The sequence below is a fragment of the Salvelinus namaycush genome, chromosome 3 (genome assembly GCF_016432855.1).
Source record: "Salvelinus namaycush isolate Seneca chromosome 3, SaNama_1.0, whole genome shotgun sequence".
Lineage (NCBI taxonomy): Eukaryota > Metazoa > Chordata > Actinopteri > Salmoniformes > Salmonidae > Salvelinus > Salvelinus namaycush.
Window position 1 is genome coordinate 7,335,793 of NC_052309.1, and position 19,494 is coordinate 7,355,286.

The 19,494-nt window shown below is 42.2% G+C and overlaps 1 protein-coding gene across 1 annotated transcript; it reads left to right on the forward strand.

Moving 5' to 3' along the window:
- Positions 1-7,494: 7,494 nt before the first annotated feature.
- Positions 7,495-10,360, forward strand: LOC120044194 (endoplasmic reticulum metallopeptidase 1-like). Its single transcript, XM_038988788.1, has 2 exons — positions 7,495-7,825; positions 9,438-10,360. The coding sequence occupies exons 1-2, from the start codon at positions 7,551-7,553 to the stop codon at positions 9,781-9,783; spliced, it is 621 nt and encodes a 206-aa protein (XP_038844716.1). The 5' UTR covers positions 7,495-7,550; the 3' UTR covers positions 9,784-10,360.
- Positions 10,361-19,494: the final 9,134 nt, after the last annotated feature.

Sequence of the window (19,494 nt, forward strand, 5' to 3'; positions counted from 1 at the left end):
CTCACTTTTTTAAACGTAAATCTCTGACTTGAGAAAGGGTTAGAACTATGAGGGGAGGAAAATAATTCTTATGACCGTCACGAGTTCAACCGCTCATGCTTAAGGCCATTGAACTGGACTAATTAGCGTGAAACACAATTCTAACTACTAACCCTCCCAGCTCTAGAGCCAGAACACATCTAACTACTAACCCTCCCAGCTCTAGAGCCAGAACACATCTAACTACTAACCCTCCCAGCCCTAGAGCCAGAACACATCTAACTACTAACCCTCCCAGATCTAGAGCCAGAACACATCTAACTACTAACCCTCCCAGCTCTAGAGCCAGAACACATCTAACTACTAACCCTCCCAGCTCTAGAGTCAGAACACATCTAACTACTAACCCTCCCAGCTCTAGAGCCAGAACACATCTAACTACTAACCCTCCCAGCTCTAGAGCCAGAACACATCTAACTACTAACCCTCCCAGCCCTAGAGTCAGAACACATCTAACTACTAACCCTCCCAGCTCTAGAGCCAGAACACATCTAACTACTAACCCTCCCAGCTCTAGAGCCAGAACACATCTAACTACTAACCCTCCCAGCTCTAGAGTCAGAACACATCTAACTACTAACCCTCCCAGCTCTAGAGCCAGAACACATCTAACTACTAACCCTCCCAGCTCTAGAGCCAGAACACATCTAACTACTAACCCTCCCAGCTCTAGAGCCAGAACACATCTAACTACTAACCCTCCCAGCCCTAGAGCCAGAACACATCTAACTACTAACCCTCCCAGCTCTAGAGCCAGAACACATCTAACTACTAACCCTCCCAGCTCTAGAGCCAGAACACATCTAACTACTAACCCTCCCAGCTCTAGAACACATCTAACTACTAACCCTCCCAGCCCTAGAGCCAGAACACATCTAACTACTAACCCTCCCAGCTCTAGAGCCAGAACACATCTAACTACTAACCCTCCCAGCTTTAGAACACATCTAACTACTAACCCTCCCAGCTCTAGAGCCAGAACACATCTAACTACTAACCCTCCCAGCTCTAGAGCCAGAACACATCTAACTACTAACCCTCCCAGCTCTAGAGCCAGAACACATCTAACTACTAACCCTCCCAGCCCTAGAGCCAGAACACATCTAACTACTAACCCTCCCAGCCCTAGAGCCAGAACACATCTAACTACTAACCCTCCCAGCCCTAGAGCCAGGACACATCTAACTACTAACCCTCCCAGCTCTAGAGCCAGAACACATCTAACTACTAACCCTCCCAGCCCTAGAGTCAGAACACATCTAACTACTAACCCTCCCAGATCTAGAGCCAGAACACATCTAACTACTAACCCTCCCAGCTCTAGAGCCAGAACACATCTAACTACTAACCCTCCCAGCCCTAGAGCCAGAACACATCTAACTACTAACCCTCCCAGCTCTAGATCCAGAACACATCTAACTACTAACCCTCCCAGCCCTAGAGTCAGAACACATCTAACTACTAACCCTCCCAGCTCTAGAACACATCTAACTACTAACCCTCCCAGCTCTAGAGCCAGAACACATCTAACTACTAACCCTCCCAGCTCTAGAGCCAGAACACATCTAACTACTAACCCTCCCAGCTCTAGAACACATCTAACTACTAACCCTCCCAGCTCTAGAGCCAGAACACATCTAACTACTAACCCTCCCAGCCCTAGAGTCAGAACACATCTAACTACTAACCCTCCCAGCCCTAGAGTCAGAACACATCTAACTACTAACCCTCCCAGCTCTAGAGCCAGAACACATCTAACTACTAACCCTCCCAGCCCTAGAGTCAGAACACATCTAACTACTAACCCTCCCAGATCTAGAGCCAGAACACATCTAACTACTAACCCTCCCAGCTCTAGAGCCAGAACACATCTAACTACTAACCCTCCCAGCCCTAGAGTCAGAACACATCTAACTACTAACCCTCCCAGATCTAGAGCCAGAACACATCTAACTACTAACCCTCCCAGCTCTAGAGCCAGAACACATCTAACTACTAACCCTCCCAGCCCTAGAACACATCTAACTACTAACCCTCCCAGCTCTAGAGCCAGAACACATCTAACTACTAACCCTCCCAGCCCTAGAGCCAGAACACATCTAACTACTAACCCTCCCAGCTCTAGAGCCAGAACACATCTAACTACTAACCCTCCCAGCTCTAGAGCCAGAACACATCTAACTAATAACCCTCCCAGCCCTAGAGCCAGAACACATCTAACTACTAACCCTCCCAGCTCTAGAGCCAGAACACATCTTAACTACTAACCCTCCCAGCTCTAGAGCCAGGACACATCTAACTACTAACCCTCCCAGCCCTAGAGCCAGGACACATCTATTATGGACTCGTGGAGCTTTGTCTGCTAATTCTTTCTGTCTGACTGTGACTCAGGTGACCTCAATATTCATATTAATAACGGAAACTTGATAAACACCTATTCAAGTAGGCTAATATAAAGGATGCTAACATTTCATATAATTAGTTTAGAGTACATTCACTTCAGTTCATAATAATAACTTTATGTAATAGGCTAACATTCATTACACACAACTGATATCCTATCTTGAACATTAGCCTGTACACTCAAGCCACGTGTCGGTCAGCCCAATGATAATATTGTATTTCTGGAAATGAATGTTATATTTTAATGGTCAATATCATAATCATTTCATAGTACGAAATTATATTTGGATTATTACCAAAATATGCTTTATAAATAAAAGAGAGAGCACAAAAAGAGATCCATATTTTAACACAAAGTAGGTTTTCTTCTCCATGTGTTGTCTCCTCATTGCTTTGTCATTCTAATCGATGACAATTCCTGTGAATAAGATAACATGTTTTATTATATAGTGGTGGAAATGCAGTATGATGCTCCTGATAGTGTAATAATATAATTGTCATTTGTTGCCTGTTTTGGACAGTACTGTAGATGATCACGCAGTATCAAGAAATGGTCTGTAGGGTGCACAATATCACTACCTTCTGCTTCACAGGCAGTTCACATACTGGAACACTACAGGTAACTGACAAAATAAAGGAAACACTAAATGAGGGATACAAAGTATAGTGAATACAGGTACTTCCACACAGGTGTGGTTCCTGAGTTAATTAAGCAATTAAAATAAGTTTAGGGTCATGTATAGAAATGCCCAGTTGACCATTATGTTGGCTACCGTGGCTAGAAGAGATCTCAATGACTTTGAAAGATGGGTCGCAAAGGAGCATTGTGTGTGTGTGTGTGTGTGTGTGTGTGTGTGTGTGTGTGTGTGTGTGTGTGTGTGTGTGTGTGTGTGTGTGTGTGTGTGTGTGTGTGTGTGTGTGTGTGTGTGTGTGTGTGTGTGTGTGTGTGTGTGTGTGTGTGTGTATCTCAGTCATCAGATCTCAACCCAACTGAAGACGTATGAGAGATTCTGGAGCAGCGCGTGTTTTCCACCACCAACAAAACACTCAATTATGGTATTTCTCGTGGAAGAATAGTGTCAGATGCCTCCTATAGTTTTCCAGACACTTGTAGAATCTATGCCGAGGAGCATTGAAGCTGTTCTGGTGGCTCGTGTTGGCCCAACAGCCTATTAAAACGCGCAATATTGATGTTTCCTTTCTTTTGGTAGTTTCCTGTATTAGTGAAATTAAATAGTAAACCATTGCAATGAGCACAACAAGTTTAATAAAAAAAGAAGAAATTAGGTAGGAAAGTTTAAACATTTCAACCTATCCCACAGATAGCGATATTGAGTCGTTTCATTTTACCGTCCGAAGGGAATGTATGCAGCCGGCTTTACACACATACCCCTGTTGACCGATTCGCACATAAAACATTAATTCTCCACTTAGGCAGCAAAGCTGTCGATTTCCTCCTTAATTCAATATTCCTCCTTAACTCGACTTCTTAATTTATTGGCGAGAATTTTTTATTTTTTTTACTCACTATTAAATCAAGTTAAGGAGGAAATCGACACCTCTGCAGGCTGAATGGACAATGTTTTTTATACGAACCGGTTCACGGTGGATACGAGTGTATAGAGTACCACAGTATGAGTCATAATACCCATAAAACCTAGCGGTCAAAGAAGGAAATGTTTCCAATTGTTTTTCCATCATTCATTTTTCCCATAGTGAATTTTAGAATCTTAAAATAAGTTCTGTTTTTTTTTGTGTTGGTTTACCCTGGAGTGATGTTTTGATAACTGTGTGAATCTCTCTAAGACAAGGTGACTTTTATCAATATATTCGCCTGTATTTAACCCCCCAATATGAAATGCTATTTAGCTGCTAATGTGCCTATCATAAAGAACTACAAATGCCATCCATGGTGATCTGGACTAGACTGCCGAATCGGTAAGAATCTCTGTATTAACTATCTAATGTTAGCTAAATTTTGTAATGAATAAATTGGCAAAAAATAAATACATTTACAATTCTGTGAACTGTCTTGTGCAAGTTCTAAATTGACACAATACCTGTTAGCAAAGGTGTCAGCTAGAGGTGACTTGCAGGAGCTTGCAGGGATCTGTGGTCTTGCATGATGTCTACATTGATACTAATTTACATGTTCGAATCTGAGTAAATACAGATGAATATATTGATAAAAGTCACCTTGTCCAAGAGAGATTTACATGGTTATCAAAACATCACGCCAGGGTAAGCCTACACAAACACAGCCCTTTTTTAAGTGTTTCTTATTCCCTATGGGAAAAATAAATGGTGGAAAAACGATTGGAACCATTTCCCTGTTTGACCGCTAGGGTTTATGGGTATCCACTGTGGTGCTCTATAGCCGGCTGTATACATTCACTTTAGACGGTAAGATGAAACGACTCAATATCGCCATCTTTGGGGCTAATTTCAACCCAATATAACAGCACATTGCCATATTGTATGAATTAAAGAATATGATACGTCAAAATCATTGTGTTTCATACAGTATTCTCCACATAATCAAGATACGTAGTAGATGTTGAATTGATAAGACAAGAAAACTGATTATAGGAATTTATTATTGACTGGGAACTGATGCAACATCGAGGCAACTTGGAATTTCATTTTACTACTGTCCATTTCCTCGTAGCACAGATGCATACAGTGCATTCAGAAACTATTCAAACCCATTGACTTTTTCCACATTTTGTTAAGTTACAGCCTTATTTGAGAATGTATTAAATCGTTTTTTCCCCCTCATCAATCTACACACAATACCCTATAATGACAAAGCAAAAACAGTTTTTTAGAAATGTTTGCAAGTGTATTATTTTTTATTTTTTTAAATATCACATTTACATAATTATTCACACCCTTTACTCAGTGCTTTGTTGAAGCACCTTTGGCAGCGATTACAGCCTTGAGTCTTCTTGGGTATGATGCTTCAAGCTTGGCACCTGTATTTAGGGAGTTTCTCCCATTCTTCTCTGCAGATCTCCGCAAGCTCTGTCAGGTTGGATGGGGAGCGTCGCTGCACAGCTATCTTCAGGTCTCTCCAGAGATGTTCAATCGGGTACATGTCTGGGCTCTGGCATTCAGGCCAAAGACTTCAATCATGGATTCATCAGACCAGAGAATCTTGTTTCTCATGGTCTGAGAGTACTTTAGGTGCCTTTTGGCAAACTCTAAGTGGGCTGTCATGTGCCTTTTACTGAGGGAGTGGCTTACATCTGGCTACTCCACCATAAAGGCCTGATTGGAGTGCTGCAGAGATGGTTGTCCTTCTGGAAGATTCTCCCATCTCCACAGAGGAAGCTCTGGAGCTCTGTCAGAGTGACCATCGGATTCTTGGTCACCTCCCTGAACAAGGACCTTCTCCCCCGATCGCTCAGTTTGGGTGGGCGGACAGCTTTAAGATGAGTCTTGGTGGTTCCAAACTTCTTCCATTTCAGAATGATGGAGGCCACTGTGTTCTTGGGGATCTTCAATGCTTCCGAAATGTTTTGGTACCGTTCCCCAGAGCTGTGCCTCAACATTCTCCTGTCTCGGCGTTCTATGAACAATTCCTTCGACCTCATGGCTTAGTTTTTGATCTGACATGCACTGTCAACTGTGGGCCCTTTTATGAACAGGTGTGTGCCTTTCCAAATCATGTCCAATCAATTATATTTACCAGAGGTGGAATCCAATCAAGTTGTAGAAACATGATCAATGGAAACAGGATTCACCTGACCTCAATTTCAAATCTCATAGCAAAGGGTCTGAATACTTATGTAAATAAGGTATTTCTGTTTTTTATTTTTAATAAATGAGAAAAAAAATGTCTAAAAACCTGTTTTCACTTTGTCATTATGGGGTATTGGGAGTAGATTGATGCGGGAAAAAATGCATTTAATACATTTTAGAAGAAGGCTGTAACGTAACAAAAATGGGTCTGAATGCTTTCCGAATTGTTACCTTTCCTGCCTAGCCTCCAGACCGTAGTCGGAGCGGTTCAGGGGAGCCTTCACTTGATAGCTCCAGAGCCAGAGAAATTTACGGATGCTCTGGACCATAGAGAGGAGGAGGAAGAGGCACGATCTGTTGCGACCATTCTAGCCAATGAGAAGGCAGACACGCGTGTGAATAACAGACACCGACTAGTTAGTTATCTCAGTCACAAAGTCAAAATTGGCTATATGGTAAAAATTCATGAAAACAAACATTTGGTTTTTGGTCTTAATTTAAGTTTAGCGTTAGGTACAAAATTAGCAGTGTGGTTAAGGTTAGGTTTACAATAACATTTGTGTTTGATGTAACTAGTGACGACCAGGCACAACTCCGATAGGCGCATTCTTAAATTCACTCTAGTTATCTACTCCGATTTCAGAGCACTCTTGTCTGAGTGTGGCAGAGCACAGAGTAACTGTTGAATTTACGAACACGCAACACCCATTGAATATGATCGGCATCAGTAAAAATGTAATTGTTGCCAGCAGCACAGTTACAGTCACTAAAACTCTAGATGAAAACAGCCTAATCTGCTCTGCTGGGCCTAGTAAAATGGCCAGAGTGAGGTGTTCTCTCATTTGTGTTGGGAAGTAGCTTGCAAGCTAGTCAATTTTAGCCAATTAGTTTGGGTGCTTGACTGCTATTGTGTGGTCAGAACGCTCGGATCATCCCTACTCCTTTACCAACAGACAATTTTACAACTCTCTGAATTTAGGAACGACCCAGAGCACACTGGAGGCAATTTACGAACGCACCCAGTGGTTTTTCTCAAAGTAGCCGGGGTGTAACGTGTCCTACTTATATCAGTACACTCATAACAACCCAATCATTAGGAACTTATATTCGAACAAATAAGTCATAAAATGTTTTGTTAACCAAATTCGACACTCATTGAGCTCCATACAAAACTCGTTAGGCGAGCGAAAAAACGCCACCTGCTGGAGATGACAGATTTTGGCCCCAGTTATCTCTCTCGCTTCGCCTTTTCCCCTCTGCTTGTAGTGAGAGAAGTTTGTCCCTCTTCGTGATCTGTCCGGTGTTCCAGAAGCGACGGTTGCTGGTGTATTGGACGTTCATATATATGTGTACTAGTGGCAAAGATGGAGAGGGACACCACAATTAGGAGAATAAAATCCTTATACGGGACGCAAAACAATGTATCGGAAAATAAGAATGACTCTCAGGATCAACGTGGAATCAACGGCTGCAGTGAAGTAAAAAAGAAGCCTGAAGTGAGCTTGTACCTGCTACACGAAGGCGTCGGAGTGGCACTGGTGACTGTATTTATTCTGGTGCTGTGGGGAGTTGTTCATTTATCATTACAGCAGCTAGTCATTGGAAAATCTACTGGCGAGTTCAATGCTATCAGGGCAAGGTAAATCTTGATACTGTTGTCAATTGAATTGTAGATAGCTATATTCTCAACAAGTTGCATATATAGAATCTCTGATATTAGCCGAACGTTAACGTTACTTATTCCATTGCGATCACTTCCAGTTTGCAATACGGCGTTAACGACCCCGGTGTGTGAGATAAACAACTAGAGGAAAGGTTATCTCAGAGTTGGTTCCACCTAGCTACGCTACAAGCCACTGGTACTAGTTGTCATTCTAGGTAACCCATGTCAGGTGTCGCTAGGGTGTAGCTAACGGTCGGTTCATAATAGGAGGGAGTGGCGGTGGAAGTATAAAATAATCCTTCTCCATTGTTTCTTGACAGTTTGTGGCGCTGACATAGTCTGTCTGAACATGTCAATAGTGAAGAAATATCAGACACAAATAGACCAATTATGCTCTACATTTGAATAATTGTAGCATAACACCATTTTCTAAAGGAACTACTTATTTTATTTCCTACATTCCTGTAATAAATATATACAAGGCTGCTTTTCAGGTAATCAGAGAGCAGTTGGATGCTTATTTGATAAAATCCTGCTTTATGACACTACTAGGTAGAGAGATGTAGACACATAAGCCTGATGAATGTGTCAGATGGGACACATACAGTAGGTGATATAATCTGAGGGCAACCCTAAAGCTAACATACAGGAAAGGAAACCACCTGGAGTCATTAAGGACACTACAGTCTACCTAGACCTAGCCACACCCACACAGTCCATGTCGAGTTCTCTTTAGTGGAGGAAGGGAATTGAAGGGGTGGGGACAATATATATTAGCCTTATGAAAGTGTCAAATAATGTGACACCTACGTAATCTGAGGGCAAACCTGTCAGACATAGGCTACAGGTAAGGAATTCACCTGGAGTCATTTGGATTTTACAGTCTAGTTGACCTAGCCAAAGCCAAACAGTCCATGGGGAATTCTTCCTGTTTTTAGTGGCATAAGGGAAGTGGTAGTCTGGTTCCAGATCTGTTTGTGCTGTATTGCCAACTCCTGTGGTGACTAAACTGTTTGGCTCCTTGACAATGACCATATGTGTTGGCATGACAGCTGAAACAGATTTGGGACCAGGGAAGGGGTGGGGGTGAGGGTCTACATAGGCTACCTCAATGTAAACTACCACATAGGCCCTGTGGAGTGTCAAATGACCTACAGCCTTATTGGTGTGGATCTTATTGTAGCTGCCAGAATTTTTGCAAACCGAAAAAGCAGAAAGGAAACAGGAAAGGCTTTGTCTCTAAAAAAACGACTAAACAGGCTCTACAGTAGGCTATTTACAGTACTGATATGACTAGGCCAACAGTACGGGATGACAGAAGACATATCCCACTTCAAAACATTGCCATGATGCCTCACAATGTTTTAACTCTTCTAATATTATTATGCACAACAAAACGTAACATACGTCAGGTCAAAAGGGATGATAATATTAGGCCTAGCCTACATTTGGAAGTTATTATTAAAATTACTTTATCAAAATGATTGAAATGAAACTTGATAGAAACTGCAGATGTAGTAGGCCTTTACTGAACATGTGTCACCTGATTTGCTGACTCACACCCTGCATGCCTTTCCCTTTCTACCAGGAAGCACCTGGAGCGTATCACCAGCGTCGGTCCCCGTCCCACGGGCAGCCCGGAGAATGAGGTCTTAACGGTTAACTTCCTGCTAGAGCAGATTGAGCACATCAAGGCCGACAGCGCCTCAGGACCCCACTCTGTCACTGTGGACGTCCAGCGACCCACAGGCTCCTTCAGCATTGACTTCCTGGGAGGGTTCACCTCCTACTACGACCGGGTCAGCAACATCGCTGTCCGCCTGGAGCCCAAGGCTGGGGCTCAGCACCTCATGCTGGCCAACTGCCACTTTGACTCTGTGGCCAACAGTCCAGGTACAATACAACACAACCAATTAGTCTTTATTATATCTTAGGGTTTATTATTCACCACTCCTGGGACACCATACACACCATACACACCATACACACACACACGATAACACAACCATGGTTTTCACACACAACAGGCCGAATACAATCACTATCTCTAGCTATGACCAGGCCTGGGTCTGCTTCCCTTACATTTCATTTAGTGCATACAATCTTGTCTGTGTGACTAGTGTTGTTAGTTACAGTTACATTACTGAAGAGAATAGCTAAAAGACATGTTATGTAAGGCACAAATGGTTGAGTGTATGACTGATTGACAGAGATGTTTGTTATTTAGGTCAAGACAGTCAGCAACAGTAGTAGTGGTGGTGTACTGTAGTTTAACCACAGTTGGGTGGGGAGGTCCTATTAGTTCATACAGTAACGTGAACGCAAAATCATCATATTAAAAAACAGAAACATCTTCTCTACATATGTATAACCCCTAAGGCGTCCCAGCCTAAACAGCTCAGTAGAGTTGGCGCACATATTATGACAACCTTTTGGACTTCGGTGAGATTTTATTTCCGGCTGTTTGGCCACTCAACGTTTTTTCTGGAGGCAAGCTGAATTTCAGAGCTGAAGTCTACGCCCCTTAGACGGTGATTGGTCAACAGTAGGGATTCTTGAATAAAGTATTTTCTGTCATTCAACGAGGTGACGACTCATTTTCATGCACCTTTTTTCATTGAGAAATACTGCACCGAACATCTTAGTTAGATATAAAAATTGTGCGACTAAGATCTCTTCTGGCAAAAATGTCAAAGTTAATGACAAATTGCTTGAGTTATCTTAGATTCATTCTGACTATTTTGAAGAAGTGTATAGAGGCTAGAGGTCGACCGACTAATCGGAATGGCCGATTAATTAGGGCCGATTTCAAGTTTTCATAACAATCGGAAATCGGTATTTTTGGACACCGATTTGGCTGATTTTACACCTTTATTTAACTAGGCAAGTCAGTTATGAACACATTCTTATTTTCAATGACGGCTTAGGAAAGGTGGGTTAACTGCCTTGTTCAGGGGCAGAACGACATATTTTTACCTTGTCGGCTCGGGAATTCGTTTATGCAACCTTCCGGTTACTAGTCCAACGATCTAACCACCTGCCTTACATTGCACTCCACGTGGAGCCTGCGTGGCAGGCTGACTACCTGTTACGCGAGGGCAGCAAGAAGCCAAGGTAAATTGCTAGCTAGCATAAAACCTGCATATTTAGTTAATATTGCCTGCTAACATGAATTTCTTATAACTAGGGAAATTGTGTCACTTCTCTTCCGTTCCGTGAAAGCAGTCAGGGTATATGCAGCAGTTTGGGGCCGCCTGGCTCGTTGCGAACTGTGTGAAGTCCATTTCTTCCTAACAAAGACCGTAATTAATTTGCCAGAATTGTACATAATTATGACATAACATTGAAGGTTGTACAATGTAACAGCAATATTTAGACTTAGGGATGCCACCCGTTAGATAAAATACGGAACGGTTCCGTATTTCACTGAAAGAATAAACGTTTTGTTTTCGAAATGATAGTTTCCGGATTCGACCATATTAATGACCAAAGGCTCGTATTTCTGTGTGTTATTATGTTATAATTAAGTCTATGATTTGGTATTTGATAGAGCAGTCTGACTGAGCGATGGTAGGCAGCAGCAGTCTCGTACACATTCATTCAAACAGCACTTTCCTGCGTTTTGCCAGCATTCTGCTGTTTATGACTTCAAGCCTATCAACTCCCGAGATTAGGCTGGTGTAACCGATGTGAAATGGCTAGCTAGTTAGCGGGGTGCGCGCTAATAGCATTTCAATCGGTGACGTCACTCGCTCTGAGACTTGGAGTAGTTGTTCCCCTTGCGGCGGCTTTTGTGGTGCGAAGGGTAACGATGCTTCGAGGGTGGCTGTTGTCGATGTGTTCCTGGTTCGAGCCCAGGTAGGGGCGAGGAGAGGGCCGGAAGCTATACTGTTACACTGGCAATACTAAAGTGCCTATAAGAACATCCAATAGTCAAAGGTATATGAAATACAAATGGTATAGAGAGAAATAGTCCTATAATTCCTATAATAACTACAACCTAAAACTTCTTACCTGGGAATATTGAAGACTCATGTTAAAAGGAACCACCATCATGTTCTGAGCAAGGAACTTAAACGTTAGCTTTTTTACATGGCACATATTGCACTTTTACTTTCTTCTCCAACACTTTGTTTTTGCATTATTTAAACCAAATTGAACATGCTTCATTATTTATTTGAGGCTAAATTGATTTTATTGATGTATTATATTAAGTTAAAATAAGTGTTCATTCAGTATTGTTGTAATTGTCATTATTACAAATATATTGAAAAATCGTCCGATTAATCGGCATCGGCTTTTTTGGCCCTCTAATAATCGGTATCGGTATCAGCGTTGAAAAATCATAATCGGTCGACCTCTAATAGAGGCTGCGGTGTCTCAAATTGGACAAACGATACCATTGCCGCTTTCTTTTCTCGTTTTTCAAGTGACGGTCTTTTAAGGGATTACGGCTATGCGCCAGCCGAATTGAAGCATGCTGACGCCTTTACTCTCCATTAAATGTAATTACACCATCATTATATCCCTGAAAACCGAGAGGACAAAACAGGCTACAACTTACAGTCCAACATGGTGCAAACCAAGAATAGTTTCAGACTGAATCTCAGATTAAGCCTACATACAGTTCTCCAACTATAATTCATTCCCCATAACCCCTGAAGATAAATTAATGTTCTCTAAAGTCTGAACATGAAGTTCTGTACCTTAAACCAGGAGATTGATACCAGAAGAGGTGGTTAAATACATTGGATGGGGAGCAAGAAAATAAACACAACCCAGGCATTGGCATGTTTCCTTCCTCCCTGGCTTCCACATACTCTCAGAAAGAGGAAGCTGGATTCAGGAATTCAAAACATGCACATTGTGGGGGAAAAAAAACAGAAGAAAGAATTAGCACATGCATTGTCCCATGTGATGCTTGTTCTCTGTGCAAGCAAGGCCCAATGGGGAAGTGTGTGTGAACAGGGAGGAAGCAACGGTCACCTGTTGGCTTTGTTTAACACACAGACACACACACACATGAGCCCGTGCACTCACATAGACATACGCTGTCGATATAACACACTACACATACTACACGCGCACACACACACACACACACATTTCTGAGGGTAACAAGACTACTGTGTTTTGACAACATTAGTTGTGGCACGGCACTCGAGTCAAAGGTCGGAGGTCACTGAGGCCCATCTTGTTTTCTGCTGTGGCTCCTCCCTCGTTGAACTGTCCTCCAATGAATCCTGGCAGGGACCCTGATCTTGGGCTCTGTGGGGAGAATAACACGAGAGGAAAAGAAAACAGGAGAACAGGAGGTATAAGCCCTGTCGAAAACCTATGAGCACAACACATGAAAATATTGTCTTTTTCGTTGAAAAGACATTAAAAATAAGTATTTTCAACATCTTGTGTTCACTGGGAAAGCAACCCATACATACACTTTTCTTCTGAGTTTTCAGATCTGTTCTAAAGGAACCAGTGTGGTGGGAGCTCCCCTAAACCCATTGCCAAGTTGATGTACATCAATGCAGCTATCCCTCTTTGTATCCTCCTTTATCTTAACTGAGGAGAATCATAGACATAGAATCATCGGAAATAACTCCAGGTGAAAGCCTAAGCCCATTCTCTTCAGATCACCACAGATTAAGGAAAGTAGAGAGGAAGCCATTTATTAAGACTATTGAAATATGCACCCTTGGCCATGCAAGTGCTGGACTAATCTTACCCTAATCATTTTGTACCCGCATCTCCTCCTAAAATACCAGCATCCGAGGATGAGAAGAGCTGCAAGTATGAAGACCAACAGAACTATGCCTGCTGCCCTGTGGCACACAAAGAAAATAAAACACTAAATTAATAATACTTTCTTCACCAAATGATCCATTAAGATTGAGATGCAGCATAACAAAAAACAAAAGCTTTTAAAAAAAATCGAATAAAGTTCTGAATTTCTATCAGGCCTGCCCATAAATAGAGTCAATAGTCTGATATTGTCATCGTAAAAAAAAAAAGAATAATCCACTAACTCTTCGGTCCTGACATGGGGTCCTCCTCTGCTTGCAAAATAAACATTGAAGTTACCGCGAGGCATCTCTTTGAACCATCCAGTGACTATACCGTTGGGCTATAAACTGTAGGATATGGTTATTACATGTTAATAGCAACATCAATTACATACTGTGAACCATTGGTCAAGTATGAGACTGGTAGATTCAGCATTTGTTCCTGAAATGTGCACATGTATTTCACACTCCATTTCAAAGCAATTTTTAACACATCAGATGAGATCATTTATGTGATTTCTGTAGGCCTATGCATATACTGTATGTATATATACACTGTAGTGTTTATTTTTGTAGCAATTTTTGAATTGGGATCAATATCTTAGTCCATCAAGCATAATATATGCCATAGGCTCTGTAAATCCAGAGACAATTGATAATTTAGAAAATGCCATAATTTAAAAAATTAAATTATATAGTTGAATAGAATATCTGAATGGCCTGTGCATCAAGGCTGTCAGTGTTTGGTCTGCGTTTTTTTTTTTTAAAGAAGCATCGTCTTACCTAAAGTGGATAGTTAGATTGTGAAAGGGTCCGGTCCGTCTAAATTGCTTCCCAACACTGTTTCCCAAAGTTCTCAGTCTCACTTTTTTAAACGTAAATCTCTGACTTGAGAAAGGGTTAGAACTATGAGGGGAGGAAAATAATTCTTATGACCGTCACGAGTTCAACCGCTCATGCTTAAGGCCATTGAACTGGACTAATTAGCGTGAAACACAATTCTAACTACTAACCCTCCCAGCTCTAGAGCCAGAACACATCTAACTACTAACCCTCCCAGCTCTAGAGCCAGAACACATCTAACTACTAACCCTCCCAGCCCTAGAGCCAGAACACATCTAACTACTAACCCTCCCAGATCTAGAGCCAGAACACATCTAACTACTAACCCTCCCAGCTCTAGAGCCAGAACACATCTAACTACTAACCCTCCCAGCTCTAGAGTCAGAACACATCTAACTACTAACCCTCCCAGCTCTAGAGCCAGAACACATCTAACTACTAACCCTCCCAGCTCTAGAGCCAGAACACATCTAACTACTAACCCTCCCAGCCCTAGAGTCAGAACACATCTAACTACTAACCCTCCCAGCTCTAGAGCCAGAACACATCTAACTACTAACCCTCCCAGCTCTAGAGCCAGAACACATCTAACTACTAACCCTCCCAGCTCTAGAGTCAGAACACATCTAACTACTAACCCTCCCAGCTCTAGAGCCAGAACACATCTAACTACTAACCCTCCCAGCTCTAGAGCCAGAACACATCTAACTACTAACCCTCCCAGCTCTAGAGCCAGAACACATCTAACTACTAACCCTCCCAGCCCTAGAGCCAGAACACATCTAACTACTAACCCTCCCAGCTCTAGAGCCAGAACACATCTAACTACTAACCCTCCCAGCTCTAGAGCCAGAACACATCTAACTACTAACCCTCCCAGCTCTAGAACACATCTAACTACTAACCCTCCCAGCCCTAGAGCCAGAACACATCTAACTACTAACCCTCCCAGCTCTAGAGCCAGAACACATCTAACTACTAACCCTCCCAGCTTTAGAACACATCTAACTACTAACCCTCCCAGCTCTAGAGCCAGAACACATCTAACTACTAACCCTCCCAGCTCTAGAGCCAGAACACATCTAACTACTAACCCTCCCAGCTCTAGAGCCAGAACACATCTAACTACTAACCCTCCCAGCCCTAGAGCCAGAACACATCTAACTACTAACCCTCCCAGCCCTAGAGCCAGAACACATCTAACTACTAACCCTCCCAGCCCTAGAGCCAGGACACATCTAACTACTAACCCTCCCAGCTCTAGAGCCAGAACACATCTAACTACTAACCCTCCCAGCCCTAGAGTCAGAACACATCTAACTACTAACCCTCCCAGATCTAGAGCCAGAACACATCTAACTACTAACCCTCCCAGCTCTAGAGCCAGAACACATCTAACTACTAACCCTCCCAGCCCTAGAGCCAGAACACATCTAACTACTAACCCTCCCAGCTCTAGATCCAGAACACATCTAACTACTAACCCTCCCAGCCCTAGAGTCAGAACACATCTAACTACTAACCCTCCCAGCTCTAGAACACATCTAACTACTAACCCTCCCAGCTCTAGAGCCAGAACACATCTAACTACTAACCCTCCCAGCTCTAGAGCCAGAACACATCTAACTACTAACCCTCCCAGCTCTAGAACACATCTAACTACTAACCCTCCCAGCTCTAGAGCCAGAACACATCTAACTACTAACCCTCCCAGCCCTAGAGTCAGAACACATCTAACTACTAACCCTCCCAGCCCTAGAGTCAGAACACATCTAACTACTAACCCTCCCAGCTCTAGAGCCAGAACACATCTAACTACTAACCCTCCCAGCCCTAGAGTCAGAACACATCTAACTACTAACCCTCCCAGATCTAGAGCCAGAACACATCTAACTACTAACCCTCCCAGCTCTAGAGCCAGAACACATCTAACTACTAACCCTCCCAGCCCTAGAGTCAGAACACATCTAACTACTAACCCTCCCAGATCTAGAGCCAGAACACATCTAACTACTAACCCTCCCAGCTCTAGAGCCAGAACACATCTAACTACTAACCCTCCCAGCCCTAGAACACATCTAACTACTAACCCTCCCAGCTCTAGAGCCAGAACACATCTAACTACTAACCCTCCCAGCCCTAGAGCCTCCTTAACTCGACTTCTTAATTTATTGGCGAGAATTTTTTATTTTTTTTACTCACTATTAAATCAAGTTAAGGAGGAAATCGACACCTCTGCAGGCTGAATGGACAATGTTTTTTATACGAACCGGTTCACGGTGGATACGAGTGTATAGAGTACCACAGTATGAGTCATAATACCCATAAAACCTAGCGGTCAAAGAAGGAAATGTTTCCAATTGTTTTTCCATCATTCATTTTTCCCATAGTGAATTTTAGAATCTTAAAATAAGTTCTGTTTTTTTTTGTGTTGGTTTACCCTGGAGTGATGTTTTGATAACTGTGTGAATCTCTCTAAGACAAGGTGACTTTTATCAATATATTCGCCTGTATTTAACCCCCCAATATGAAATGCTATTTAGCTGCTAATGTGCCTATCATAAAGAACTACAAATGCCATCCATGGTGATCTGGACTAGACTGCCGAATCGGTAAGAATCTCTGTATTAACTATCTAATGTTAGCTAAATTTTGTAATGAATAAATTGGCAAAAAATAAATACATTTACAATTCTGTGAACTGTCTTGTGCAAGTTCTAAATTGACACAATACCTGTTAGCAAAGGTGTCAGCTAGAGGTGACTTGCAGGAGCTTGCAGGGATCTGTGGTCTTGCATGATGTCTACATTGATACTAATTTACATGTTCGAATCTGAGTAAATACAGATGAATATATTGATAAAAGTCACCTTGTCCAAGAGAGATTTACATGGTTATCAAAACATCACGCCAGGGTAAGCCTACACAAACACAGCCCTTTTTTAAGTGTTTCTTATTCCCTATGGGAAAAATAAATGGTGGAAAAACGATTGGAACCATTTCCCTGTTTGACCGCTAGGGTTTATGGGTATCCACTGTGGTGCTCTATAGCCGGCTGTATACATTCACTTTAGACGGTAAGATGAAACGACTCAATATCGCCATCTTTGGGGCTAATTTCAACCCAATATAACAGCACATTGCCATATTGTATGAATTAAAGAATATGATACGTCAAAATCATTGTGTTTCATACAGTATTCTCCACATAATCAAGATACGTAGTAGATGTTGAATTGATAAGACAAGAAAACTGATTATAGGAATTTATTATTGACTGGGAACTGATGCAACATCGAGGCAACTTGGAATTTCATTTTACTACTGTCCATTTCCTCGTAGCACAGATGCATACAGTGCATTCAGAAACTATTCAAACCCATTGACTTTTTCCACATTTTGTTAAGTTACAGCCTTATTTGAGAATGTATTAAATCGTTTTTTCCCCCTCATCAATCTACACACAATACCCTATAATGACAAAGCAAAAACAGTTTTTTAGAAATGTTTGCAAGTGTATTATTTTTTATTTTTTTAAATATCACATTTACATAATTATTCACACCCTTTACTCAGTGCTTTGTTGAAGCACCTTTGGCAGCGATTACAGCCTTGAGTCTTCTTGGGTATGATGCTTCAAGCTTGGCACCTGTATTTAGGGAGTTTCTCCCATTCTTCTCTGCAGATCTCCGCAAGCTCTGTCAGGTTGGATGGGGAGCGTCGCTGCACAGCTATCTTCAGGTCTCTCCAGAGATGTTCAATCGGGTACATGTCTGGGCTCTGGCATTCAGGCCAAAGACTTCAATCATGGATTCATCAGACCAGAGAATCTTGTTTCTCATGGTCTGAGAGTACTTTAGGTGCCTTTTGGCAAACTCTAAGTGGGCTGTCATGTGCCTTTTACTGAGGGAGTGGCTTACATCTGGCTACTCCACCATAAAGGCCTGATTGGAGTGCTGCAGAGATGGTTGTCCTTCTGGAAGATTCTCCCATCTCCACAGAGGAAGCTCTGGAGCTCTGTCAGAGTGACCATCGGATTCTTGGTCACCTCCCTGAACAAGGACCTTCTCCCCCGATCGCTCAGTTTGGGTGGGCGGACAGCTTTAAGATGAGTCTTGGTGGTTCCAAACTTCTTCCATTTCAGAATGATGGAGGCCACTGTGTTCTTGGGGATCTTCAATGCTTCCGAAATGTTTTGGTACCGTTCCCCAGAGCTGTGCCTCAACATTCTCCTGTCTCGGCGTTCTATGAACAATTCCTTCGACCTCATGGCTTAGTTTTTGATCTGACATGCACTGTCAACTGTGGGCCCTTTTATGAACAGGTGTGTGCCTTTCCAAATCATGTCCAATCAATTATATTTACCAGAGGTGGAATCCAATCAAGTTGTAGAAACATGATCAATGGAAACAGGATTCACCTGACCTCAATTTCAAATCTCATAGCAAAGGGTCTGAATACTTATGTAAATAAGGTATTTCTGTTTTTTATTTTTAATAAATGAGAAAAAAAATGTCTAAAAACCTGTTTTCACTTTGTCATTATGGGGTATTGGGAGTAGATTGATGCGGGAAAAAATGCATTTAATACATTTTAGAAGAAGGCTGTAACGTAACAAAAATGGGTCTGAATGCTTTCCGAATTGTTACCTTTCCTGCCTAGCCTCCAGACCGTAGTCGGAGCGGTTCAGGGGAGCCTTCACTTGATAGCTCCAGAGCCAGAGAAATTTACGGATGCTCTGGACCATAGAGAGGAGGAGGAAGAGGCACGATCTGTTGCGACCATTCTAGCCAATGAGAAGGCAGACACGCGTGTGAATAACAGACACCGACTAGTTAGTTATCTCAGTCACAAAGTCAAAATTGGCTATATGGTAAAAATTCATGAAAACAAACATTTGGTTTTTGGTCTTAATTTAAGTTTAGCGTTAGGTACAAAATTAGCAGTGTGGTTAAGGTTAGGTTTACAATAACATTTGTGTTTGATGTAACTAGTGACGACCAGGCACAACTCCGATAG